At 34.0% G+C, this 27,894-nt stretch overlaps 2 protein-coding genes across 5 annotated transcripts; one reads left to right on the top strand and one right to left on the bottom strand.

The window, feature by feature from the left end:
- Positions 1–437: 437 nt before the first annotated feature.
- Positions 438–7,049, top strand: LOC114164122 (uncharacterized). 2 transcript variants are annotated; one of them, XM_028048651.2, is made up of 11 exons: positions 438–591; positions 1,490–1,662; positions 2,266–2,357; positions 2,747–2,849; positions 3,434–3,693; positions 3,865–3,996; positions 4,233–4,355; positions 4,529–4,657; positions 5,933–6,150; positions 6,256–6,409; positions 6,501–7,049. In XM_028048651.2, exons 2-11 carry the CDS (start codon positions 1,575–1,577, stop codon positions 6,717–6,719), a joined length of 1,518 nt encoding a protein of 505 aa, XP_027904452.2. In that variant the 5' UTR covers positions 438–591; positions 1,490–1,574; the 3' UTR covers positions 6,720–7,049. The 2 variants fall into 2 exon arrangements, with proteins under 2 accessions (XP_027904452.2, XP_027904451.2); XM_028048650.2 differs by lacking the exon at positions 438–591 and having other exon boundaries at positions 641–1,662.
- Positions 7,050–8,230: 1,181 nt separating this feature from the next.
- Positions 8,231–27,749, bottom strand: DCL3 (dicer-like 3). Of its 3 annotated transcripts, XM_028048241.2 has the most exons (26): positions 27,600–27,713; positions 27,417–27,489; positions 27,068–27,248; positions 26,333–26,446; positions 25,626–25,760; positions 25,414–25,483; positions 24,656–24,720; positions 24,012–24,143; positions 23,762–23,902; positions 22,107–22,239; positions 21,431–21,536; positions 21,131–21,323; positions 20,854–21,014; positions 17,078–17,293; positions 16,728–16,993; positions 14,906–15,180; positions 14,256–14,788; positions 14,060–14,154; positions 13,564–13,790; positions 13,261–13,470; positions 12,118–12,594; positions 11,763–12,029; positions 10,884–11,216; positions 9,696–9,918; positions 9,274–9,385; positions 8,231–9,004 (listed from the first exon to the last, which is right to left on the bottom strand). In XM_028048241.2, exons 2-26 carry the CDS (start codon positions 27,482–27,484, stop codon positions 8,788–8,790), a joined length of 4,950 nt encoding a protein of 1,649 aa, XP_027904042.2. In that variant the 5' UTR covers positions 27,485–27,489; positions 27,600–27,713; the 3' UTR covers positions 8,231–8,787. The 3 variants fall into 3 exon arrangements, with proteins under 3 accessions (XP_027904042.2, XP_027904041.2, XP_085522968.1); XM_028048240.2 differs by lacking the exon at positions 27,417–27,489 and having other exon boundaries at positions 27,600–27,749; XM_085666842.1 differs by lacking the exon at positions 27,600–27,713 and having other exon boundaries at positions 27,417–27,589.
- Positions 27,750–27,894: the final 145 nt, after the last annotated feature.

Raw genomic sequence — 27,894 nt, forward strand, 5'->3', positions numbered from 1 at the left:
TGGTGTAAAACAGTTTTAAACTATATATTGTCAAATTATAAATTGTCAATTACCATGCTTTTATTTATTTATACTGCTATAATAATTATTTTAAGAGTCACATTGAGTATATTTTCTATGGACATATACTTAAAACTACAATACACAACTGTTATGTTAGCTCTAAAAAAATAAGTTTATAAAAAATGTAACATTAAATTGTTTAAATTTTAAAAACTATTAACAAAGTTAGTTTGAAGAATTATTCATAATTTTTTTAAATGATCGATGAACTTGAAGATAACTGAAATGTCAATGATCGATGAACTTGAAGATAACAAAGTTTTTTGATTTATTTTAAAAATCATATTCACTGGATTGAAAATGTAATTTTGTAAAGCCTGCATTCCATAAAAATGAAGGTGTAAATGTAATTGGGGCAATAATAGTTTGGAGGATGAGGACATTGAATTTGAAAAGAAGGTTTCGCCGGCGTGTTGCTGAGATAGGTACACAACACAACACAACACGGACCACACACCACTCTCAGCATAGACCATGAACCCCACCCAACGACACGGTCCTTAGTTGAAGAGTTTAACCACAACCCAGGTCAGCTTTGTCTCTTCCCTCTTCCGAAAATCTATCTTTATCTCACATTTCTCCTAAACCTTGCGCTCACTTTAAGAAATGGGAATCCTCCAAACTTTTTCAAAACAAAAAAGCCTGTTTTCTCTCTTCTCTCTCTCTCTTTTCATTTCAATTTGGGTTGAGTTAAGTTGAGACTTGAGAGGGGTGTGTGAGTGTGATTCCCGTTACTGCTTTGACCCCTTTTTCTTCTGTATCTCTCTCTCTCATCCCACTATTTCCTTCAGACATCACATGCATTTGCAATTTACAAAAGCAGAGTTTTTTCCTTTTTTAAAAAGCACTATAACAAGTAGGAACTATAATGGTATGGGGGGCACTCTTTCCTGCGCCTACTCACGCAGATAAAGAAGATTCATAATTCTGACTGTGACTCCTCGTCAGAGATTACAGAGCACCACATTCAAAAAAATTCCCTTTTCTTATTGTCCCATCTCTGTTCTCTGCACACACACACTGTAGAACAAAAACGAACACATCTTCAAAATCCATTCTCTGTCCCCAACTCCACAACAACAGCAACCCCTTTACTCAAGATTCCGTTTTTTTTTTTTACCTCACAGCCTTTTCAACTTGTACAAAATTTCAATTTTGGAACTGTTTCTTCCCTTCACGTGATCTGGGTTTGTTCCATATAAAGTTCAACTCTTCCCAGACCGGACTCTTTTTTCTACTTTTAATAATTCACCCATTCATTGTTTCTATTGAATTATCGGAATCCTGTGTCATGAATTTTGAGTCAGATATATATGCCTTGTGGGTTTTCAATTTTTAATTGCTGAATGATGGATGGATAGTTTCTTTCGTTTTTGAATTTTGTGTGTAATAAAAATCTTGTGGCTGGTATGGGTGGTGATGGTAGAGTTGAAGTTGTGAGTGGCAAGGGGTGTTCGAGGCTGTTTTCATCTTCACTTCCTTCGTTCAGAGATTTGCAACCATTGGAGCCAATGTCTCCTGTTTCGTCCTCTGTGCAAGTGCCATCATCAACTGCTCCTTTTGCTGGTCTCGTCATATGCGTCACTGGTTTATCTAAAGGTGCGAGTTCATTCATGTAGTTCAGCTTTTCACCTTTGGTTGGTTGGATTTTGTTTTATTTTCCTGGCTTGACACTCTCCACTGCTTTTTGTTTTCTTTGTTTCTCCAACCTTTTTGTTTCGATCAACCAATTACCTCAAGCCATTGGCTTGATTCAGCATAAGTGTTTACGTAACATCTTATTTTGCGAAAGAATGAACCTTATTCTCTCCATCGAGACGGTATCGACGGGTGAATAGTGGTTATCTTTTTTGTCAATATAAGATGTCAAATGAAACATATTTGGACTTCTGTAATCTGCCGTTCTCTATTTGGTTGATAATAAAGGGCTGAGAAACAAAAGGGGGTCTGTTTTGTATTCTCTATTTGGTAGATAATAATCAGTGCATGTTTTCATGAAATCTAGCTTCACCTGTTCTCTTATGTTGTCTTGTCTTTTTGGCATAAAACTTTTCATGTAATTGGCTGAAAAGTTGTAGTTTTAGTTATCAGTGGAAATGATAGTAGATATTTTGTCACGTCTTTGTTTCTCTTCTCTCTCTTTCCGTGATAAGTTAAAGAGATATTCAGTTGTGTTGTTTTCTGCGGTTGGTGATTTTGCAGAAGCAAGGAATCAGGTCATGGAGGCTACAGAGAGATTAGGTGGCCTGTATAGCCCTAATTTGCATCCTCAATGTACCCATTTGGTGGTTCAGATATCCTTTTCTGCCTTAAATTATACATTTTTTCCTACATTGTGATAGCAATAGCATGATGATGTAGTACGAAGATGCAATGCTCATTTACTGTCATACCTAGATTATACACCCTATGGGGAAATTCTGTTCACATTCAGAAAATATTTTCTTTACTTTCTCGGTTGTGTCAGAACATAGTGTCGAACCTTATCAATTTCTCTTCTTTATTTAAATTTTACTTGTACCGAGTTCAGAAAGATGTTATGTAATTTGTTTATGTTTAGTGGATCTATCATAACATGACCACAATGATTTCTTGTGGCCCTTTATCATAGCATTGGAATTCATCCAATACATTTTTGTGTTGATTGGTTCATTGCTATCATGAAATCTTTAACGTGTGGTACAGTTTTGGTGGACGTAAGTTTGAGCATGCACAGAAGCATGGAGCAAAAAATGGGCTTTTTATTGTCACACTGGGTTGGTTTGTGGATAGCGTCAGGAAAAATGGTGATTGATTTTAACTGTTTTCAATTGACATGTTTTATATTTTGGTTGTCTTTCTTGGTGATGTTTCATCCCTCATGCTGTAGAGTCAAACAACACAGGAACCTGACAACTTTCAATTTTGCATCTTTAGATCCCATGTTGAATTGTACTCTTATGCTGTAGAGTCTAATTGTATTTAACAAACTACACATTCTTGTAGTGATTACAGTCAGCAGTGCAGTTTTTGGTGATTATCTGGCTACACACTTCTTCTCATTCATATTTCTTTTTATTTCATTTATTTTTTATTTCAAAGAATCCATTGGATTTGTCGTAGCAATAGCATCTTGCTGCACTTGATAAAAATATCATAAATAATCCAGTAAGGAACACTCATCTGTGTTGTCTAAGATCATATAGATTTTTCACTTTTTCTGACTAATTTTATTTTCATCTTCTTTAGCTCTCTATCTGAATTGATTTTAATAATTAAGTAGCATGCTTATATGGTTGAACTCCTGTAACTCAAATGATGTATGAATTTAAATTATGCATCTTTATATTTGTAGTTGTCATAACCAAATACATTATTGTATCTGCTGCAGTGAGGTTGAGCGAATCACATTATAGAGTGAAGAGTTATGGGGATAACAACGTGCTCATGGAAGATTTTAGGCTGCTTTCTGAGTATACAAATGCAGATAATCATTGTCTTCCGGCAAGAATCCACCAAGTGAAGAAAGCTAATAACGTTGAGGAACTTCAGAGATTCTCCGTGAGAGAGTCTATCAGAAATTCGGACTCAACTTTGTCTGGCTGCTCCATCTTTGTTGATCCAGACATTTCATCTGAGTTGAGGAACAAGGTAAAATTGTGTTGAGAACAAATACCTAGATATTTTGTGATCATACTAGTTATATTGGAAGTCTTTCACATGACATGGAGTCTGTTGAACAATAGTCAGTATCAGCTCCTTGTTTTTGGTTAAGCTAGCGTGTGATTCCAGTGCTCTTATATGCTTTGCATTGATTGGTAGGTTATTGAGACTGCTTCAAGAGAAGGTGCTAATTTGGTGGAACAATGGTTTGTTGGCTGCAATGTTAGTCATGTAGTAACTGAAGGGACATCAATCCAAAGATACCTTGGATATTGTAATAACCTCATTACAGTAAGTCCTCCTACATTGTATTCTAATATTTATCTAATCATAAGAAAGACCTTTTGAAGGGATATAATATAACTTTCTGAAGCTCAAACTGTTTGCTTGTACTTTTATTTTACCTTTTCATTCTAGCTGCACAACTCCTGAAAAACATTAATATGCTATTTAATTGTTATACACTACGTAGGCTTCTGCAGTAATATTTATATCACAACGAAGTTCTTTGCTATGATATGTCTCAGCCTCTGTGGATAATCAAAACAGCTAAGGAGAAATATGTGCGAAGGCTTGTTCACATGTCTGTTGATTTGGCAAAGCAAGTTGGCCTGATGCTTGAAGACGTTAATAGTGGCGTTTCAGGAAAAGTAATTTCTCAATATATTCCTTTACATTTTTGAAATTCATTTTTTCTTATTTTTTGTGGTGCTTTCAAGTTTGGTAAAACATTTTCAATCTAGTTTTTTAAACATTGCTATTAGGTGTTAGAACTTTGGTTCCTCCCTTGTGAAACTATACCATGAATTTTATTGAAATGCAGGAAGTAATAAAGCAAGAAGCCACTGACTATCCTCTGGATAGTGAAAGTGAAGTCGGCTATGAAGAAAGACAACAAATTGTGAACTCTGCAAAAATTGGAGTCAGAAATCGCCGTGGCCGTCGAATGCAGGTCATCCTTTGATTCACTTCTGTTTATTCTGTGAGCTTGCTCTCGATTCCTACCTGTCTGGTTCCCTAAAAACTAATAGAAAGTCTCTTTTTCCTGTTCCTAATTTAGTTGTATGTTTTAGATTTTGAATTCACCTCAGTTTGTAGCTTTTAGTCGATTTAGGAATCATGTGATCCAAGATAATAATTTGGCTCATGTTAGTTAAATTCTGTCATATGAAACTTGGGCACCGCATGGGAATGTTCAACTCCAAGCAGTATTATCCACTCTCTTTAATTTATCATGCTTCTCAAAAAGGGTAACTTACACTGACACACCATGGAATGTGAAAAAATAAAGGGATACAAAATTGAGTTGCATAAAAGAAACTCAATTGAATTGCACAAAAAAAAAACTGAATTGCTTTGAAGAAACTTGAACTGAAATGTTATATTAGTTTAGTTTTAAAAAACTAAATTGTTTATAAGTAAAACTTTTTGAACTAAATTAGACTATAACTTATGATTGGAAAATATAACTTCAAAATAAGATGTTCATTGGTAATAGTTCAAATAATTCAAGTAATTTACGAAATTCAAAACCAATTTAGAGTAGATTCATTCGGTTAAGCTCACTCTACTATGGTGTAATTCAGTTCAATTAGTTTCAAACGTTATATTATTTAGTTTAGTTTGGTAGAACTACTTTTAGAACTCTGTTTAATTTTACAATAATTTTGTTCAATGCATGCATTTTATCCAACCCCTAAACGCACCTATTGGTTTGTTAAATTTCACATGATATCCTTGTGTTTTTAATGCCTACACACCCACTTAATTATCTGAAACACATTACACTGGGTATTCACGGTGTTCCCTTTAAGGAGAGTTATTGTATATATGTTACAAATGACAGGATATTGTTTGAGTTGTCAAGAAGTTACAAACAAGGGATATCAGTGTGTTCTTTTTCTCTTTCAATTAAGTGTAAGAAAAAGCATATTGCAACATTTTGGCATAAAAAATGTTGAGCTTGGAAAATTTTGATCCATAAAGCATTTAAAAGTTGGAAGTATGAGAGGACACAATCTGATAGAATACCCATTTGCTGACATTTCATGATTTGGTCTATAAAAGGTTTAACTTCATAAAGCATCACTATGAAACTTAGAAATCCCAATTAGGTTGGCACCCCAAAACTTCAACAATCATGTGTTTCTAGAGGATGCATTAAAAAGAAAGGAAAATATACATCCTATGGATTTATCACTCATTTGATTTGGACATAATTTTGCAGACTTGTCAGACTCCAATACGTCCTATAACACCCACCAACCTTCTAGACTCTATCTGCTGGTCTATATCTGACTCAACTTCAACTGCTTCCATCTACACAGACTCTTTTAGTGTTGAAGATCCTAGTGAAAATCACGCTTCAATATTTTTCGACGCAAAAGGGGATGGCAAGGATTCAGAAGCTTCATTTTCGAACTCCACTCGTCCTCTGACAGAAAGGTTGGTTATTAACTCCCTGTGACTTGTGTTACACCTTTTCCTTGCGTAGCAAGATATGATAAAATCGTTGCTAGTCTTCCAATATTTTCTGGACATCTTCTGCAGTGAGAAATCCGAGTTGATATTCAAAAACCATTTCCTTACCATACTCTTCCCAATTGACCGTTTTTCCGAGATGGGTCCTTCATCAAGAACGTTTTTCAGCCATAATGGTTTTACGTGTCTTCAGGTGTTGGATCATATACATGCATTTTATCAGGTACAGAGTTTATTCTTTTGTAATACATGCATTATTATCAGCTCTATCTAATGATATGGTTTCTGCTTCTATCTACTTTACGTTATGGTAGGAGAACATGTCAAGGCAGGAAATTGAAGTTGCAATTCACAGTGATTCAAGACACGCTGATAGGCTTCGATCAGTGTACTCAAATAAGGAAACAACAGCACGTGGCCATGTAATATTCAAAAGGGTTGAATTCTTGGGTAGTCGAACAAGTTTTGAAATGTTGAAGCGTGTAAGTGGGGAAAACAACTCCAACGTTTATGAGCTATTACTTAGGGCCTAAGGTGATATATCGTTTTACAGGAATTTCCCGTATTATTGGTATGAATGGCCAAAAATGGGAAATTTTAGCTTGTGAATATATCAAATCAGAGATTGGGAAAATATAGTTGGTTGTTGATGGTAACGTTTTCATGGATACTTTATTGTTATTTTGGTTATATTAGTTATCGAGAAAAGGGCAAAAGGGTTTCTGGTATAAAGTGCACACTTGGCCTTGAATATTTGGGTTATAAGATCCATAGGATGAATGTTCAGAATGATCTTTTCTGTAAAGAATTTTCTCCTTTGTGCATTCAAATCAATGATAATAGGAATAGGATTTTAGTGATCATTTTAAGATAGGTTAAATCATAATATTTTGCTTCAATCTGTCTATTGTTTTTACTGTAAACATACAATTTTTCAATTTTTACTGCATAAGAAATGGACAAGATAAGAGCTGTGGTTTTAAAGGGAAATTTACATTCACCATGGTTAAAAAATTCATATAAATGGAACGTAAAAGAATTCTGGTATTACATTAAGTGTCAATTCGGGGGGAGGGTGGAAGAGTTACCTTTTTATTTTCTAGTGACTTAGTGATGAAAAAAAATATCGGGTGAAGAATATTAGGGGTGTCAATTAGGGCTGGCTCGTCGGGCCGGCTCGCAGACCCGCAGAAAAAACGTATGATGAGTCAGAGTAGTGAGCTCGCAGGCCTGCATAGGCTCATGGCCCGCAAACCCACATAAAAAAAATTACACTTGTATATATTAATTACTTTTTTTATGAACTCTTGTATTAACGTTTCAAATTTTTGTATAACTGGAAGTTTCTCAATTTTTAAACATTGAAAATTTTATCATAAAAATAATAATAATAAAAAAAAGCAGACTGGCCCACAGGCCAAGAAATATGCAGGACGGACTAGTATTTTCAGCTTGCATAAAGTATGTGAGCCTTATGCGGACCAGGCCTAAACGGGCCGACCTGCATTGCCACCTCTAAAGAATATATGTCCTTTTGGAACAAGTATACATGAAAAATATATTTGAAAATAATCGTGGATATAATTTTTAATGAATTGATTTTGGCATATTTATTATTGTTCCTGCACCTTCCCATTTTATATTGAGATACCCCCATAGTTTATGCATCCAACCTAGCTATTCTTCTTCCAACTTGCTCAACTCCGAAACTGAATCATTAGAACCATGGCCACCATTGTCGACCTCGTTCTTGAAGATGTCTTTCATTGGATCTCTAACAATGCAAGAATTGGTAGTTGAGTCCGAAGAAAGAGTATTTGGGAAACTCTAGGTAGAAAGGTATTTAGACATCACAAACTGACTTAGGAAATTCTTTTGAATATTTATTGTGTAAGGTATGCTAGATAAACATTTTGTTGAGAGCTGTCAAAAAGGCAGAGAATACTATTGTTTTCTGAGTTATATGAAATTGAACCCATAAATATCATATAGACGGTAAAAACAAATTAAGCATAAATCATATTAAACAAATGCAATAGAGATATTTGAGTTTGCAATCCTTTATTTCTGAATAATTATTTCATGTATTTTAAAAATGACAGACAGACACAGTAGCTTATTAACAACAATAAATGATGTTAATATTAATACACTCATACTTCATAAACCTACAGATCCCATCTCAGCATTGCTTATTTGTGCAATTTTATTCTTTCACTTGCCCAGCACCCTGATATTACATACATGTACATGCATTAATTTTTGGTGGATGCATGTACATGCAATATTATACCATCAAAGACAAGTCTAACAGTTTTATTTCTAAATAAAAACTACAAACTTTCCCCACAGAATGAAAGGAAAGGAAAGGAAAAGGACCACCTCGTTGGTTCCAATTCACTCTTTTTTGTTTCCCAATCTTTCTCTTCTTTGGGTCACAATACTGTAACACAAATGTGCAACCCCAAAATACTGTTAACTAACAGTACTCTGTCATCAATCTGACAATTTACCAGATTAATGGCACATAATGTCAGTTCTTGTTTTTCAGGGGCAAAAAATTGTAGTACCACCAGCCCTTCTCTTTTTCCCTTCTTCTCCCTAACTAGAAAGGGGAGGATCAATTTCAACTTTTCCCAATTTTTGCAGCTCAAGAAGCATTTTAACTGCAGCAGAGTCAAAGGAGGCTTTCTTATCACTTCTAGCTTCTCCTTGGCACTCAATATTTCCATACTTGGGTATGCACAAGGTAATTTTTGAAACAAAGCAGTTCAGTCCCTTGGTTCCTTGCAGGGCTTCACAGGATTCAAATAGAGATCTGTTACAGAATAAAGACTAGTCAGATTCACGTGCCATGGCATTACCAATTCTATTATCTGCACTCCACACCGTATATAAACAATAATATCATTTAAAGTATCCTTTTTTGCCACATCAAACCTATTTTTGAGATGTTAAAGGTTAAGGGATCAGTTCTGTTCATATATTATACATATACGAATCCTTCATGTAATTCTACATATAAAAAATTCTGCAAGAGTCAACCAGCTTAAGCAGTTGAAAGGACAAATTAGTTCCTGGACTCACCTATCTTTATATTCTGTTGAATCAAATGCAGGCACTGGCCACTGTAGTTTCCTACACAACTCATATAGTGTGTTCCGTGGTCCTCCCTTTTTCATATTAATTGATAACTTAACTGTGTAACATGAATAAAAAATGAAGTTAATCCACAGGTAGTTAACAAATTAACTCTTACAGCAGGAGAGTGATAAATTCAGATGTTTCACATAACTGATATAGCAGATATTTTTCCATTCTTCATAAAAAAATTAACAGGCAAAAATTTTAAGCATGGATCTATGGAGATGAGAACAAGAAAATTGCATGATAGACAATGGAAATAAACACATCACTTCCATTTTGCTCTAATTTGTCTGCTTGTTCCCAGAAGTGGACACTGTCACGGACTTGATATCAAACAAGAAAAAGAAATCAGTGGTGCAAACCTGGAATGGAGTCGTCAATGGAAGAGTCATTGAGAGGCAAAATACTTTCAGTTGGGTTAGTTCCATCCAATCTGTTCCTTTTATGTACCAGCTCTGAGGAATTTTCTTCAATTAGAGTAAAACAAGTACTAGAATCCATTTTGAGATGAGGTGAATCATTGGTATGGACAGCATTATCTCTTTTTCCCTTGGACATGAAATTACAATATGAAATTCCCCGCTTCTGCAGGATTACAAGTATAAACCAATTGGTCATAAAACATACAAACTTGGATACCAGAAGAATGAAAAAAAAAATTTTAATCTAAAAAATATTTTGAAAACTGTGCAGGTAAGGTGGACTGGACAAAAGATATCTAGAGAAATATTTCTGATGGTTCATTTTGTAGTAGTATTTAGTGAAAATGCAGACACTATTCACAGCTATTTATTTTAACCATGTTATCAAGTATGGAGGAATCCTATCTGTTAGCCACTTTGTTCAGTTAACGAAACAAGGCTATAAAAAAAGTTCACTACTCCGCGAAGAACAAATTGAAAATACCCAACAAACGCAACTGAAAAATTTTATACATTTTGGTAGCTTGATCCATTATATGTTTTTGGGATATTTCAAGTATGATCATCAATTTGAAAAGTTCATTTCTCTCCATTTTATACAAAGCATTTACTAGCATCTTATTCAGCAAAAATATAGAAGACTAAGATTAACACATGTGCATAGATTTTAGAAGACTGTTAAAATAATGTTTGTTATAGTGGTGTACAACTTAAAGCTGATTCTGGGTGTATGTGTACCTAGCTTTAGGTTAAGAAACAGAGACTGGAATATTCTTTGAGATTAAAACTGCTATCAAAGTCTAGCCTACAAAAGTTTGTTGGGCATTGTGCCACCAGATGTTAGGTATCCTTCTATTCCTATGCCCGATAGGTTCAATCCTTGGTGTGAAAAGTTGTGTCAAGGATCCCACGTCAATTAAAGATATGACCAAATTATAGTATGTAAATGGTTGCAGATTTCACCTTACAAAGATATGACAAAATTATAGTATGTAAATGGTTGCAGATTTCACCTTACAAACCGATTTTATGAAATTAAGTTAGGCTTATAATTGCCTTTATAAGAAAAACCTTAACACTATCAGAGGGGAAAAGAAGACTCTGGAACACAATCATAAAAGAACAAACCTCAAGGTCCTTCAACAAATGAAAAGAAGCTTCTCCTTTTGCAGTTTTCTTATTTGCCCCCTTTCCTTCACGAACCAACAAATCATTTGGCAACTGTACACTAACCTCAACATGAACCATGGATCCCTTTTTTTCACAGTTATCACTTATTTTCACAAAATACCCTAGAGAATCACACAGTTCATTTAATTCACGAAATGGAGGCAATTCAAGATTTTCAGGCGTAACTATGGGAGATAATAGAGGACAGAAAACCTCCCAAACTCGGTCTAGACTGAGCTTGGTATCAATTAGCATTGCCCCAACAATACTTTCCAGTAGATCTCCAAGTACCTGTGACATTTATAACAGAAAGAACAACGTTACAACTTTTGAAGAAGTGTGGCGTATATGTTTTTATTTGAAAGTGACAATCTCTATTTGGGAAAGTAAAATAGGACTTGATTTTATTTTTGTAAATCTCCGGATTCATGTTGCATACATGAAGAAAACCACTAAAATGTTTAGAATTGTGCAATTTTATTTATTTAACTAAATTGCCTTTATTAGTTTACCCATTTTCTCCATTGTATGTATGGGTAAGAAAGTAAAATGAATTTCATTCATCTTTGTTTGAAGTTGCAAAAATTGAAAGCAATTTACAAATCAATGCTAATATAATTGTTTACTGTAAGTAGATATGTAGTTTGTATTCTATATAAGATAAGATGATTTTATCTTCTATCTTTTAGATAGATTAGTTTTTATTTTATCTTTTAGATAGGATTCATTTATCTTTCAGATAGAGTTTACTTCTTTTTTGTGTGTGTGTGTGTTTGTGTCTATAAATATATATATAGGTACAACACATGCTATAATCCAATGATCAACAAAACCAACCTTCGGAGCTCTAATGCTTGGAAATGATCCAGGATCCGATTCAGAAATGGCCTTTACATAATCTGATATCTGGCTCAGTAATAATCCCGAGCCATGTAGGAGATGCTGGTGAAGGTTATGTCTAACAACAACTTGAGCGAAGTTGTCATTATTGACAGAGGCAGATCGCAAGTCAGTCAACACCCCTGGATCAATATCTGTGTGACTCTTATATAAATGCAATGTGATAAGCAGGTCCAACACTGAGTCACCAAGAAATTCAAGCCTCTGCAATAATATCAATGAGTTGCATTAAGAAACTTCACAAGTTAAATATTGATAAGTTACTCAAGAATATATGAAACCTCACAGCTACCTCATAACAGCATCCAATCCCAAGTTCTTTCTCAGACAAATGTGTGATAGCCTCCAGTAAGAGTCCCTTGACAGAAAATTCATACCCAATTTTGTTTTCAAGGCCTGCAATCTCACTTTCTTTTGGCACGCAAGCATGCAGAGAGGCAGCAGTGATTGCTTCGTCAACCAAGGATAGTTCAAGTTCTGCTCCAATTCCAAGCCATTTCATCACATTAAGTGATGCAAAGAGTCCACCACCCACATAGTATGCTCCTATCAGAGCTTCAACACAGTCAGCAATAGTCTTAGAACACATCCAGCGGTGACCCCTGTCACAAAACTTCCCAACCACAACTTTTGGATCCTCAGTGTAGTATTTAACATCTAAAGGCACTTCAAGGGTTTCCAATCCACAATCACAACAAACAGGGTGTATAGAACGCTGTCCTGGAGCAACCCACCGTCGTGGTTCAAATGCAGAGTCTCGAATATAACCCTGACAGGTAAAATGACAGAACACCTTACATTAATTCATTCCAATGCTTATCCACCACTTAAATAAGTAAACAACAAAAATAAAGGTGGGAATGAAAATAGTATATATTTTCCCAAATTTATAATGTTTCTATGTGCAAATGTTAATCTGTTGAAAATAAAGAAAATAATCACTCCCAATCTTACTGAATGTAACATTCTGAGACTTGGGACTTAAAACTTAACCCTAGAAAGCTTATTTGTAAGTAAAGACTGACTAAGCTTTATAAGCTCAATTTAAGTCATGCTTGTAGTGAAAGTAAATGTGGGACAAAAAGGGTGATAACAACTAAGGCAGCTTTTTAACAAATACGATTTCTAATATTGATACTGATACATAAGAGTAATGGAATAAATAAATGCATGGACGCGAAATGGTATTTGTTAGAATAAAATAGTATTTTAGCACCTGATCCAGATTAATCATCCAATGTGTTTTTAACCGGTATCAAGATTTTCATCTGGTCAAGAGTTTGATTGTCTCCCAGGACAGTATTTGTTTGGCTCGCGATTGATTATTATAACTCATTATTATTATTGGGTTTGTGCTTTGTCCACATTTCAAGAGCCTTTAACTAACACATTAGGCTCTGAGACAATAACACAAGGAAGAAACAACAAACCATACCTGTAATTTGCGCTCTAGTGCAAATTTATGAAGGGTTGAATTACGAACTGCAAGAGATCTTCTGGCAGATAATTGTCCTTCATGTTTCTTGGGATATTTAAGAAAGAGGTGACAGCTCACCACATACTTTAAAACAGAATCTCCTAGCAACTCAAGACGTTCCATTGAAAAACTTTCACTGCATCTCATAGTTGTAATTGCTTCTAGAATCTGACATTTAACAAAAGGAAGAAAACACATAAGAAGATTATCATAATGAAAATAGAAATAAAAATCAATGAGTACTTTTATCCAAGAACAAACCAGTGAGCTATTTATGTTGGACTTGGTAGTTTGACCATCTATCTCTTCTCTAAGCTGACTAGATAACATTAATGATTCAATGCGGTACATTAGAGATGGCAACAAGTACAATGACCTCAACACGTTTCTTTTAAATTCAAGAACATATAGAAGCTCAGGTGGGACGTGAACATGTGCAGGCATTTTGGAGGTTGTAGAGCCATTTTTTGAAGATTTGTCTCGCGCATCTGTTCACCTCCAAAAACATATCATAATCGAAGTTAACCATGGTCATGCAAGGATTCAATAAATTCTATCAAGACAGAAAGTAATAGAGAAACTCATATCCACTATCAGTTCTTTCAAATCATCACACTGTAAAATGTAATTCCAAACGACAGCTTCAACGGAGATGATAAATTTCAATTTTAAATAAAATTTCATTAAATCATAATACGGAAATGTGAAACAGCATACAAGAGCCAATAGATGAAAACTTGAATTATGAACAACGAACCTTCCTCATGGAAGTTAAAAAGAAGATTGTGTGGATTATGATTTTGCTTTAACAGTAAAAGATGCTGTCTTGGATGTCTCAGTGTAATCCCATACCTGATCAAAATTTGAAGTTGTTTAGTCAAGTATACAAATAATGTAGAATGACAAGGCCCGCAAAATCACATGTATAGGGTGGAATGAAACAAGTTATGCACCTTTTGCTGAAATAATCTGAGTAGGTAAGTTGTTCCTTGGATTTTTCATTATTTCCACAGAAAGGGCTTTCAGCAGACAGGTTACTGTCAATGTCAATAACACAATATATTTTTCCAGTATGAATGGCCAAAACCAACGTGTTTTTTATATTGTCAGCATCAAGCACACAATTAGCAAAGGGAATCTTGTTTGTTCCAACATAGTCCATCTCCATTGAACTGGTATCCTGAGGTGATGTGATTATTCCATTATCATCACAATCTCCAGTGAACAAAGAAAATCTTCTCCTCATGAATTCAATAGCAGATGCACAAGAATCGATTCCGTGCCAATTAATTTGCAAGGCTCCCTCACAAATACCACTCAATTTCTCAAGTGGTAGAAGCAGATATAAGTGTTTTTCTCTCCATAATGATTTTGTGTCCTTTTGAAGTAAAAATTCTGCTTCTTCTCCTGCTGATTTTGACCTAAACACCAGTCTACCAAACAAACCATTGAAAAAAAGCTCATGGAAGCATTTTGCTTTCATCATCTAGTAGAGAACAAACAAACAAGGATCAAGTTAACTTCCAAAATAAATGAGATTAAAAGATAATAGAGACAGGAGTTATATATGTCAGATAAAACCTTTAAAAACTTGATTTTATACCTGTTTAGCATCCAAATCAACTTGCCCACATGAAGAGACAGAAGCTTTCACAACCTTTGAGACTAAATAAAGATCTGATTCAATATTTCCCACATCATCATCAAGCTTTGACTCAATCAAAAGAACAAACCCAGAGTATATTTCGTTAACAATACTACATGTGAATTCTAGTTTGTAGGCATAAAATCTGGCTGCAACATCAAGTTTGTCTCCCCATGCACCACTTAGTGCACAAATGTTGGCTGTTCCATGTAACTCCTTTCTCTTCGTGGTTCCTTCAAATACCAAAAGCAAATCAAAATGCATTTAAACACAGACAAAGATTTGGTAGATTTCCTTACAAAAGGAACAATGCCACATCATCAGGTTTTTGACAGCCACTCTAAAGGTAGTCAAAATTAAGACTAAAACTGAGATCGTAAATGACTCACAAGATTGTAAATTCTGGGATCATAAGACTCTACTTCTACGTAAAAATGATATACATAGATATAAAAAAAAAAAAAAAATAGACAAGACTGTGAGTAAAGGAGAAAAATGTGAAACCATGAGTGAAGGAGAAAAAGTGAAACTATGAGTGGTAAGCATCTTCTTAGCTTCACCATGGTATGGTTGAGCAATTGGAAGAGCCACAGCTAGTGCATATTGAATATTGTAGTCAGGTTTTCTTTTGGGGAAGGTGGTTGCTTAGTGCATATTGAATAGAATCAATTACAATAAAGACATTTAATAATTAGAAATCAATCATCCTAATTTATGAAATTATGTAACGTTGATCTTCTAGAAATCTATAACTTTCTAGAAATATGTAACCGCTCATTCTAACAGACAAGAAGGAAGGTTAAATGTAACATTAATTACATAGTTATGTGAAACCAAACGTGACTGAAGAAGAACAATTTTTTTTTTTATTGGCGACCTTGGGTTTTAAGCCAAAAGAGTTAGATTATGTAAGCTCATAAGAGTTTACCTCAACCGAAGATTAAAAATACATAATCATAGTATCCAATCCAAATATAATAGTCATTAAGGATTGATAACCGCACTAGAGTTTACCTTCTATCAAATAAATGGAAATAATTCATCACATGCTTGCATTTGTTCAATAGTATCTATTTAATTTAGTTTATTTCTAAATTCAAAATATCGAATAATTAGAAAAAAAATATATAATAAAGGGACACATGAAGAGCTGTCATATAAAGACAAAAGGTGCATTCTTTTATGGTAAAAAACATCTTTTTCATAAAATGTACGAAATGGAAGCCTTTTTATTATTGATTCCTGATTATTTCACTATCTGGTAAGAAACTTTTTACTATCCAAAAAGCAATTATTTATAACATTTCATACAATCAAAATGAACACATTATCTTGAAATAACTTAAGTAAACATATCTAAACATGAAACTAATTTGTCCTAATCGATCTAAGAAAAATAAATTATAAATATAATCAACTAATGGAAAATCTGTAGCTTACAGCTAATCACACACATAGGACAAAAGGCTTGTCACATTGTAAAAACTCAACTGTACATATTTTGCAGCCCAGACTTGGATGTTTGTCCTGGCTATGTACAAACAAAATACTTGATGGTGATGTTTTGTTAGTATTGAATATGAAATCAATTCTGATGTGGTTCATGAAGTCAAAAAGGATAGAAATTGCATTAGAAGACCTACAAAAGATATTTGAAATATGCACAACCATTATCTGGGAAGTCTGAGGTGCCAGCAATATGATGCAAAATTTAAATTAAAATAAATATTTAACCACAGTTTATAAAAAATAAAAATAAAAAGTTAGCTGATAATTATACCTGCCCGTAAAGTAGAGTCTTTATTTTTTGTGATATGATCATTGTCTGAAAGATCTTCAATGAATGGAACCAAATGTTCATTTAAAGCACCCATTTGATGCAACTTCTTACAAGCTTCGAAACAAGCAAGATGCCTTGCCAAACGAATATCTTTTCCTAATGGACCAATTATTGGCTGGAGGACTGAATTAGATGGTAATGTTAATTTACATTGGAAACCCCCTTCCACGGGCAGAAACACATAACTGGGCTTTGCAGAGGAGTACCTAAGCAAATTGCACACAGAAGAACATAAAGACTATGTTTCAAATAGTTAAAATGAAGTCAGACACAACAGGATACAATCTTACTGATCTCGTGGAAGCGTTCCACAGTATCGGTGGATAAGATTAACACTAGAATCTAAAGTCACAGAAGCTCCGGTAGATTCCACATAGTATGCATCTTTTTTCTCCAGTGTAAATATCTTTACACTAGATTCGTGGTGCTTATGGATAGATGCGTCGGTCATGGAGCGCTCACTCCTTATGATGTCAAAGAGCTGATTTCTTTGCTTCAGGTTTCCCCTGTAAATGCAAATGTTAATGCTGATAATTAAGGAAAGCAATTACATTAGAATTACAGGGTTTAATCTACAGAAATCAATCAGAATTATGCAACTTGGTTTGTACAGTTAATACTAATATTTGATATTCAGGCCCAGATTAGTGTACATAACTAATCTCCTCTTCCTATTTATACATCCTCATGTGTATCTGTTTCAAATCAGTGAAAATATTCATTTTTCTGCAGGGTATCAGACCTCAATCTTAACCATCTCTGGTATCTCTTGCCAACCAAACCATTGAAGGAGAAAAACCAAAAGGCTCACCCAAGGTGGAGACTGGTACCCATCTTAACAGCTGGATCAAAGGGCACTTCCTCTCACTGGCCACATATTGGATTGACAGAGTTGCATTCAATGGGAGAGGTGATCCTGAACCTTTGTTCAAAGAAAAGGAGAGGAAGGCTACATAATGAGTACTCCAAAAATTCTGAGAAAGGAGAAATCAACCTCCAAAAATGGCAACTGGAAAACCATTCAGTCATGTCATGGCTCCTCAATACCATGACAATGTAATTAGGGTGAAGTATAAGCATACTTCATGACCTGTGAGAGGGTGAATCATGTTACAGAGTATTTCAATACTCTCAATTGACATTGGCAGCAGCAACATATAGATGAAGAGTACTTCCTCTCAATTGACCACTAAAAAGAAGTGACTCCAAAGAAGGTCAAACAGAGGTCCTAAAGCGAAACCTTCGAGGCTTATCTAAGGTCTTTCAGTTCACAACAACCAAAATATTGAGCAGATTTTATTCTCTGGGTGGAATATTGGTATAATACCAGTTTCAAAGTGCAGCACATTACACTCCAATTGAGGTTCTTTATAGGAGAATTCCACCTTCACTGGCCAAAATCGTCCCAGGGGAAACCTTGGTAGAAACGGTGGCTCAGGATTTAATGGCCATAGACAAAGGCCTTGAAGCAAATGAAATTTCCTCTACTGAGGGCACAAAATCAGATGGTTCAATATGAAAATGTGCACAGGAAAATATCCCTGTCTGAGCCTGGGGATTGGGGGGTTTTACTTAAAGATTAGACCTCATAGGCAAACTTCCACATCTAAACTTCACCCTAAACTGTCAGCCAGGTATTATAGACCTTATTTGGTTTTACAAAAAGTTGGAACAGTGACATTCAAGTTACAACTTCCAGAACAAGCCTGCATACATTCAGTTTTCCATGTTTCTCAACTTAAGAAGGCTATAGGAGACCATCCAGTTGAATCAGATTTACCAGCAGTGTTGCAGGAAAAAACAAACAATTATCAACCTATATGCTGATTTTAGGCACCAAAACAGAATAATTCGGGTACATAAATTCCTCAGGTATTGGTGCATTGAAAGGGCAAGCTTCCAGAAGAAGCTACTTGAGAAAAACTTTCCACAATACGCAATCAGTTTCCAGATTTTGTTTGGAATGAATGTAGTGAACATCTAAAATGGAAAAAAAATCCACAGGTTTAGTACAGAAAGATTTTTACTAAATAGAATGAAAATAACGAAAAATAGAAGAGCACTCTCTCATCCAAAGGTTTCCCCTTCATAAAGAGCTAATGCTCAATCTACAAAATTAACATCATTTTCTCTCCTCTCCTTTCCCTATTTATATCTAACTAACACCTCAAGTAACTAACTCATTGATATTCCAACTATCTTACCTAATTTCTCTTCTCTTTATATCCTAACAGAGACCATAACCGGGAAGTTGACCTACCAAAACTCATGCTAGAGTTGACTATGTAAGTATGGCAAGTAGTCAGTGTTATCGATATGGACAACGGAAAATTTCGGAACCCTAAAAATCCTTATAAAGTTATGATGGAAACCATAACAAGTTATGGCGGAAACATAGAGACTAAAAGAAATATAATATATGCATTTAGATAATTTAAAAAGAAAACACAAAAATATAATATAATGTAAAAATAATGAAATCATGATATTATGTCTAAAAAATATGAAGGGCGACGAACGGGGGAGGGCAGCGAGCAACAGTTGGTAGCGGCGGTAAGCAGCAAGGTCTGATGGCAGCAGTAAGCAGCAAATGTCTGAGATTAAAAAGGAAAGAGCTGGGTAGGAGTATTAAGTATTAGGTTAGAATAATTAATTGGACCTGGCCCAATATCCAAAACAACACCAAATGGGCCTTTTACCCAACATCATTTAGCCCGCAATTAGGGTTATCTTCTTGTGTAGCTGCCCGTCCTAATTGAAATTTATTAACATTCTCCAAAAAGGGTACTGTTAATAATCCCGTAGGTGTCAAAACCATTAAAAGAACGTCCAATAACTTATTGGGCACTGTAAGAAGTATTTGAAATACGAGAAAAAAAAATATCATTCAGGTAGTATTTCCAAAGGAGTTGCAAAAGGATTCGCGAGTTCCCCAATCATGGATGATTCTACAACTGCTAAGCCTACCTTAAAGGCAATAGTACCTAGAATTACTACTGGAATATAAAATATCATTAGACCATGTGGATTCTCCATAATAATTATGACCCATTCCCTGAGCCAATGTAGCTCTTGATACACGATCATTCAAGTCAAATTTTTTGTTATTGGGATAGGTGAATTCTTATAGATCCATCCTCCAAATGAACAGCCACCTTTTCCTCCATGGCGCCGTCACCATAACTAAGTTTTAATAACACTGCAAGTAGCCATGTTCTATTGATGCTTAACTAAAAATGGTGACCAAATTATTAAAACAAAAAATAGGATATGTTGTATTTCCTTCTCATTTTCTAGACATACCATTGTTAAGAAATGAAGCTTAAGCCAAACTCAATTTAAAAAAATCGGCTTGTAAGCTGAGGTTTGAACCCACTTATATACGTTAAATTGATTTTATGTCTAGTTGATGTAGGACTTCAGCACACTCTGATAGTGAGTAGAACAATAAACTCACCAAACATCAAACTTCACTACAATAGGCTCAAACTCATGACTCTAATACCATGTTAAGAAGTATTCTTAAATCCTAACTCAACCCACAAAACCAACTTGTAAGGTGAGGTTTTCATCCCTTTTATATATTGTAAATTGATCTTATCTCTAATCAATGTGAGACATTCAACACACCTCTCAGCAGCAACATATACATCTCGAGCGGGGAATTAGACATTAGTGGTGGTCTGATAGCAGGTGGATCAATAGACTCAACAAACAACAAACTTCACTTGAATAGGCTCTAACCTATGGTTTCAATACCATGTTAAGAAGTAAACTTTAAGTCTAATTCAACCCCACAAAATCATCTTGTAAGGTGAGGTTTGCACCCACTTATATACTGTAAATTGATCTGATCTCTAATCGATGTAAGATTTCCAACAACTATACAAAATTAAATTCCTCTTCCCATCTATACGCTCTTACTATATCAATTCTGAATAAATGAAAAAAATTAACTTTTCTGCACTTTAATAATACACACAAACACTTGAAAATAAGTACTAAGAGTGTTCAATGAAGAAGTAATCTCCAACATCAACTAGGTTGTGAGAATTAGAACACTTGCCTCTCCAACATCACAACAAATTGGGAGTTAGCCTGCCTAGATCTTCCGCGAGATTGGACATAACTACGAACAGTCTTTGGGAGGTCAAATCGTATCACACATGAGCAGTTTGGCACATGAATTCCTTCCTCAAGTACATCAGTAGTAAATAATAGATTGACCTACACAAAGCATTGATAATCTATTTATTAGATTTTCAAATACCAACATTTAAAACAAATTTATTGCACATTACTTGATCCCTGATATTTATCACCAAGATGTAGTAAATAAATACCTTTCCAGAGCGAAAAGATTCCAATATCTGCTTCTGCCTTTTAGGAGCCACAGCATCAACCGATGTATTGTTTCCAGTTAAATAGGAAACTGAGAAATGCGAAATACGGGGAACTTTCTTTGCAAATCTTTCAATCACCTTAGCTGTAATGATTCTATCAACAAAAATAAGGCACAACACCTGACTAGATTCTCTGTAAACACAGAAATATACATTACCAATTTGCTATATTACATGATACAACTTTATTTCAAAGGAAAACAATTTATATGACCTTAACAGTAGATCATAGTGCCATACCCAAGTGATTGGAAAATTTTAATAAGTTCAAGTAACTTTGGAGATATGTATCCCATATCTTCTGCCTTTGAATAATCAAAATCAACCCCAAAAATGTTTTTATCATCTGCAGCAATATCAGTTAAATCAGTTGGCAGAGATTAAGTCAGAGTGAAATGAATGAACAAATTTACCATGTCACATAAGCATTTATAGCATGGTGTCATTTCTAAAAAATATGTCTAAAAAGACATGCTACTGTAATTTCTTAAATAATTGTGAACCAAATAAAAAACCAATGAGAAAGATCCATTTATTCACAACGTTTTTGCATTGCAACAGATTGCTTGTGATGCCAAAATCAGGATGCACATATGGAAAGTGTGCCAATATACACCTTCAAACAGAAAACTAAGCATTCTAAAACAAAGGAACATGAATAAAAAATTATTGCTGATATAAAATATTGCTACTTATTAAGCATCGACAAAATCTTGCAACATATTTTCATAAATAGACTTTATAAGAATTTTTTAAAATATACTAGTAGCAGATAAACTAATGAAACTATACTAGATTGCCAGAATTAAATATTGATACTTGCAATCTCAATTCTCAAATCTCATGAAGATTCCCAAAGACCAACAGCACAAATATAGGGGGCATAGCGGAAGAAGAAACTATAGAAAAAACATACCACAATTGAGAGATTCTTCAATTAATTTTATTACTTCTTCAACAAAAGTTATACACTGAAGATAACCGGTTCTGTAAATTTCACACATTCCTTCAGTTTTGTTGGAGAAATTCTCGTGACAGATTTTAACTGCCTGCACAAATATAGACATGTTATAATATCCCTTGGAGTTTCCACATCAATTAGAAATATAATCAAAGCATAGTGTATTAATAGGTGCAAACATCATCTGCCTACTTTTCTAAGGAAGTTAGGCATAAATACACTTATACTAACTAGAGATATAATCAAATTATAGTAAATAAATATGTGCAAATTATACTAAGGTTGTAAGTCAATTTTATAAGGTTGAATTAGGTCTAAATCCACTAACACATACATACATCTCTGTGACAGAGAGATGAACAAAAGATAAAAGTATGATTCAAAAGGCGCTGCAAATACAAATGAATGTGTAAAAATTTGCATTTATTTCTAATATATGGTTTTAGTTAAAATACCAAAAACAAACTGGCTTGCTACACAGCCAAAGGTAAAAGAAAGAATTTAGAGTCAAAACTTTATGAGTTAGATCTCAGAATTGAAATTTTTTTATTTGATTAAGATGAAAGTATTGGTATTGGTTAACAAAATATAATCCCAATTCAAATACAAAAAGATTTTAATAACCCTTGCTTAATTACAAAACATAAATAGGACAGTTTGTTTGAACCTAAAATAAGTGTTTTTGAAATGAACTTTTTGTTGAAAGATCCCACATTGTCTGCCTCAAGTCTTAAAGCGGCTTATATGTCTATTGGACAACTTCACTAAATGCAAATTGGTTTTAAGCTGAAATCTAACATTTGACCCGAGACAAAGCCATGAGTTCAATTCCAAACTCGACAATGAGACAATTGCTAAGGAGGAGATTGTTGAAAGTGACATCAATTGTCTCGTGAAATTAGCCAAGTAGGCCAAGTTATAATTAGACAATTAAATCGTGGCACTTGGGTTGTTATGAGTAAAAAGAGTTACGCCTAGTAGTAAATGTTTTATCCAACAATTGGTATCAAAGCCTATATATAACTGATCTTGGTAATCACTAGGCTCGCCTGGTTCAACAAGGGAGTGTTGGGATGTCTCACATTGCCTGACTGAAATTTTGGAGTGCGGCTTGTATATCTGCTGGATAACTTCATTTTGTGTCAATTAGTTTTAAGCAGAAATCTAACACTTCTTTGAAATAATCACTAATTTAAGAAGCAAATAAGATTTGCTTATTAAAATAAGTTGAAAAGCATATCAGACAAACACATAAAAAACAGAAGTATACTTGTCTACTTATTTTATTAAAAAAAAAAACACTACAATATACCATCACCAATAAATCCTTATTAATTTATGTTTATAAAGGTGTAAATGCAATGTTATTATATGTTGGTATTTCCACATATCAAAAACACTTTCTACCCAACCTCAAATACATAAAACATTTAAGTGAGTTTTTTCATCCAATTTATAAGAAGCAATGCATTGGTAAACAAAATATAACTCCAAATAAAAAATATAGACTTCAATGACTCTTACCAACAAAACATCATAAATTATTGAAGATTTAAAATTTAATCAAGAAATGTGCAAGTTTTTCCCTACCATGAGAGTTTGATAAATACCTCATAAGCACATAGGATTCCAAGATCTTCAAGACAATGTAAAATTTTTCCAAGTTCATTGAACATTCGCTGAGACAGTGTCTTGACTTTATTCTCCACATTCCTGTAGTTACGTTTATTTCCTGATAAAAATGCATCAAACTATCCAAACAGGTTAAATTCAGTCAGTATCTTTTGCTGTAAGAAATATCGAGTAAAATTGGGGAAAATAGCAGAGTACATTGTACATAGCAAGATGACCCACAGATACCTTGGACCACAAGGCTTCAATCTTTGGTTTCAAACTCAAGGCAGAAAATCGTGCTGGGTCATGATATCTACAACTCTCTTTAGCAGACAATATATATCTATTCATCTCTTTCCGATCTTCAACAGTATATCTCTACAGAAACATAAAAAGAATCATTTACATTCTTTTAATGGTACTATCACGTGCACTCTGACAGGTCAGTAGAAGAAACCAGCACATCATGGAAACTTTGTCACCAGAAAAAAAAAACGAGTACCTTAAATAAGTTATTTTTAGAGAGTCTGTTATGTGTGTGGATGAATGACAGTATTTTATCCGTTATGCTTGTTTTTTTTATGTGTGGGTGATAAATATTTTATAGGACAGTTATTATATTGGACAGATATGTGTTATAGGTATATATATATATATATATATATATATATATATATGTATGGTTGGCAGTTATGAGCAGGAGATATATATGTTTGAATGTACTTTGAGACCGAGAGCTCTCTGTTAAAGTTTAGATGTGGGTTTGTACTCTAATTCTGGTTCACTGCAGAATTATTATCAATTAAACTGTCTCATTCATGTGTGCAATCTCTTGGGCCTAACACATACAGAAAAATTAAATCAAATCAATGCACAAAAATTGATATTACCTGAGAATCCAAGATGCTTTCAAGTTCTGATATTTGATCCTCACAATCCGTAGTAGAGGAAACACCTGATTCAAGATATATAACATAAATAATGCATATAGCTTTCAAGATACACTTCAAATGCTTTGAAGTCTTTATATTCAAAATCTGGACTACAAGTAATTTTTATATGAACATGACAAAACATAACTCCGGTAAGACAGGGGATAATCACTAAAATTCATGCACAGAAAAGAGCTTTATCAGGAAGCATCACTAAAATCCATGCACAGAAAAGAGCTTTATCACTAAAATCATGGCATAAATACATGTGGATTACTTGTGCCAATCAATGTTGGTTCTCTATGCAAGTAATGTGGGTGCAACCGTAGATAAAATTAACTAAATAAATAAACGGTATTAATAAGCTTTTTATACTAATTATAGAAATTAAATTTAACTTCAAAAAGATTAATTCTTTTTACCAAGTTATTTTTTCTAAAAAATTATGTACTTTTATTTCTCTGTTATGATACAGAAAAGTAAAAAAACAAAATTAACTTCATTCCCCCCACTTTCCCTTCTCACTAGAGAGAGTTTTTAATGCAGGACGCACACAAAAATTTCCCCCTCCATATTTTCTAAAACTAAAAACAAGATAAACAATGAAATAAGAACACTCTAGAGAGAATTGGTGACTAAACTGGATACTCTGAATTCACAAGAAAAGCATTCTTCAACTCAAAGTTGTTAGTCAAAGTTAGCAAGCAAATAGTTACCTTTTTTACCAACTGGTGATGCTGTCATCCCAAAAATCTTTGGCTTTTCATTTGCTGGGTGATAAAATTCCTTCATTGGCATAATATAAGACAAAAGTTACTAGTAAATCTATTTCCTAACCTAAAAGAAAAAGGTTAAAGGCAAAAAGATGAAAAATTGGTTCTGATCAAATAAATACAAGGGAAGAAGAAGAATGTTTTATAGCACTTACCTTCATTATTTTTGTATAGGGATGATTGCCAGTTGCTCTATGGCATTCATCAATAACAATCAAACATATCATTTCCATACGCAGAAATGCTTTTCTTAAGGCATCCAAAAGAATCTGGGGTGTCATAACCAATACCTGTAAGACAAAGATATTAGTTTTGTAGCAATCACAGAGCCACATCATTATACAAATATTCAATACAGAAGAGATGCTTGCATGCTTTCTACATTGATTTTTTTTTTCTTTTAATACATTCCATTTATTTTACTAGACAAGAAACTCTTCCCTTGAAAATAGTCATTCTAGATGGTACTATAGAGAGGATTGCTTGCGATTGTGTGATTTGTACACACAATTACTCTTATTTATAATAAAGAATACCACCAAATAAAGAGAAATACTTGGTAAGATATTCCCTTATCAAATTTTTTTATTTAATGTAATCAAATCATGTCTCCAATACTCTCCCACAAGCCAGAGTATATCTCATGAGTCAAGCTTGTTACATATGTTATCAACACAAGCTGCATGAATATAATAAGAGAACAAAAGCTAAATGTCATCAAGCCCAAAATAATACTGCTCAAATCAATGACTACACAACAAATGAAGCCTAGAGTATCTTTGTGAAATCAATTATGGGTTAATAAATAAATGAAGCCTAAAGTATCTGTGTGAAATCAATATGGGGTTAATAAATAACATACATCATTGTTACTAATTTCCTGCTCCCATGTCTTCAAAGTCCATGTATCAACTCCTTTAGCCCCATAGTATTCCTCAACTTGAAAATCTGTTAGATATTTTATATTACTGAATTGCTGCAAGATGGACACAAACACCAGATAAGTTTAACTGTGAATCAATAAATCAAATACATTGCTATAAAAGAAGAGTACATCTCATTAGTCACTTGTTGGACCTCTATATATTAATAATGTCCTTGTTATTAGGAGCTAGTTTATCTTGTAAACACAACTTTAGACATTAGGTAGTTTAAATTCATTATTGAATAACATATCTTTTAAACTTCCATACTCAGATATCTAATTGTTCTAAGAGTTTTAAGCTTTCAACAAATTGGAATCAAAGCTCCACAAAATGAACTCAATTGAATAATATCTTGATCAAATCCTCTGATGTAGATGGCACAAGTAAACCCATTGAATAATATCTTATTTTCTTTATGACTTTAAAAAAAGATGGAGTTGTTAGAAAACATGGTTCCAAAGATCAAATTGCCATTGAATAAAAAATCTGTTTTGCACCACAATTAACTGCCCGGTTTTGCAGGATTTTTTTGGAGGATGTGTTGGACCTCTAAGAGAGACACATTAAAACCATGTTAGTTGATGTTATGATGGGAACTTTAACCTTTATAAACCACCACATTTGTTGTGAAAGATAAGCAGTAGCAGAAAGTGGGTTAGGGTGTAACATGCCTGATTGACTAGATGAACTGTGGGAGCCAAGAAAACAATCAGCCTCTTCACTCCCAAAGACTTGATGGTTCCACCAACCTCTTTCATAATCATCACTGCAATCAAGGTCTTACCAGAACCTGTATCCAACACGGCTATTGTGTTCCTTCTCTTTGCAACTTCAAACACTTCTTTCTGATAACTATATGTTAAACACAAAAGGCGTGAAAAAATAAGATAGAGAAAATAGCAAAAAAAAAAATGCAATCTTTATCATCGAAGTGGAATGAAAAGAATCCATAAAAATAGGAAAACAACACAACTCAACCAGAAAGGATCTAAAAAATAAGAAAAACGCAATCTTCCTGACCATTCTTCCAGAACATTATGCCTAAGACACAGAAACATTATGCCTAAAACACAGAAAAGCAGGAGCATGCATTCTGCAAAACCAATATCAATTTGTAAAACCGTCAATCAAATAAAATGACGCAACCCTTGAAAAACCAAAAAATACAAAATCCAACCGGTGTTTGACAAAAATAATAAACACCTTCTGGGGTTCATGTTGGAAGTAGACAATTCCAGGGATGTATAATTATCATTATCAGAGAGTTTGCTGAAGTAGGGAAAAACAAAAACTGGAAAAAGGGTCAGAGAGAAGTGTGTCCTGTGAAGACTCTGAGACTCTGCGTTTTGAGTGAAGATGGACTAATATACTCAGTTCACATGTACTAAACAAAATAAGATTCTCTCCGTGTTCCGGAACAATAATAATAAAATTAATTTTATTTTAAAAAGTGATAATATTATATTTATTTATTCTTTTCATTCTATTTGTTATTAGA

Source organism: Vigna unguiculata, chromosome 9 (assembly GCF_037176805.1).
Source record: "Vigna unguiculata cultivar grain cowpea cultivar isolate G323 ecotype 2 chromosome 9, ASM3717680v1, whole genome shotgun sequence".
Classification (NCBI taxonomy): domain Eukaryota; kingdom Viridiplantae; phylum Streptophyta; class Magnoliopsida; order Fabales; family Fabaceae; genus Vigna; species Vigna unguiculata.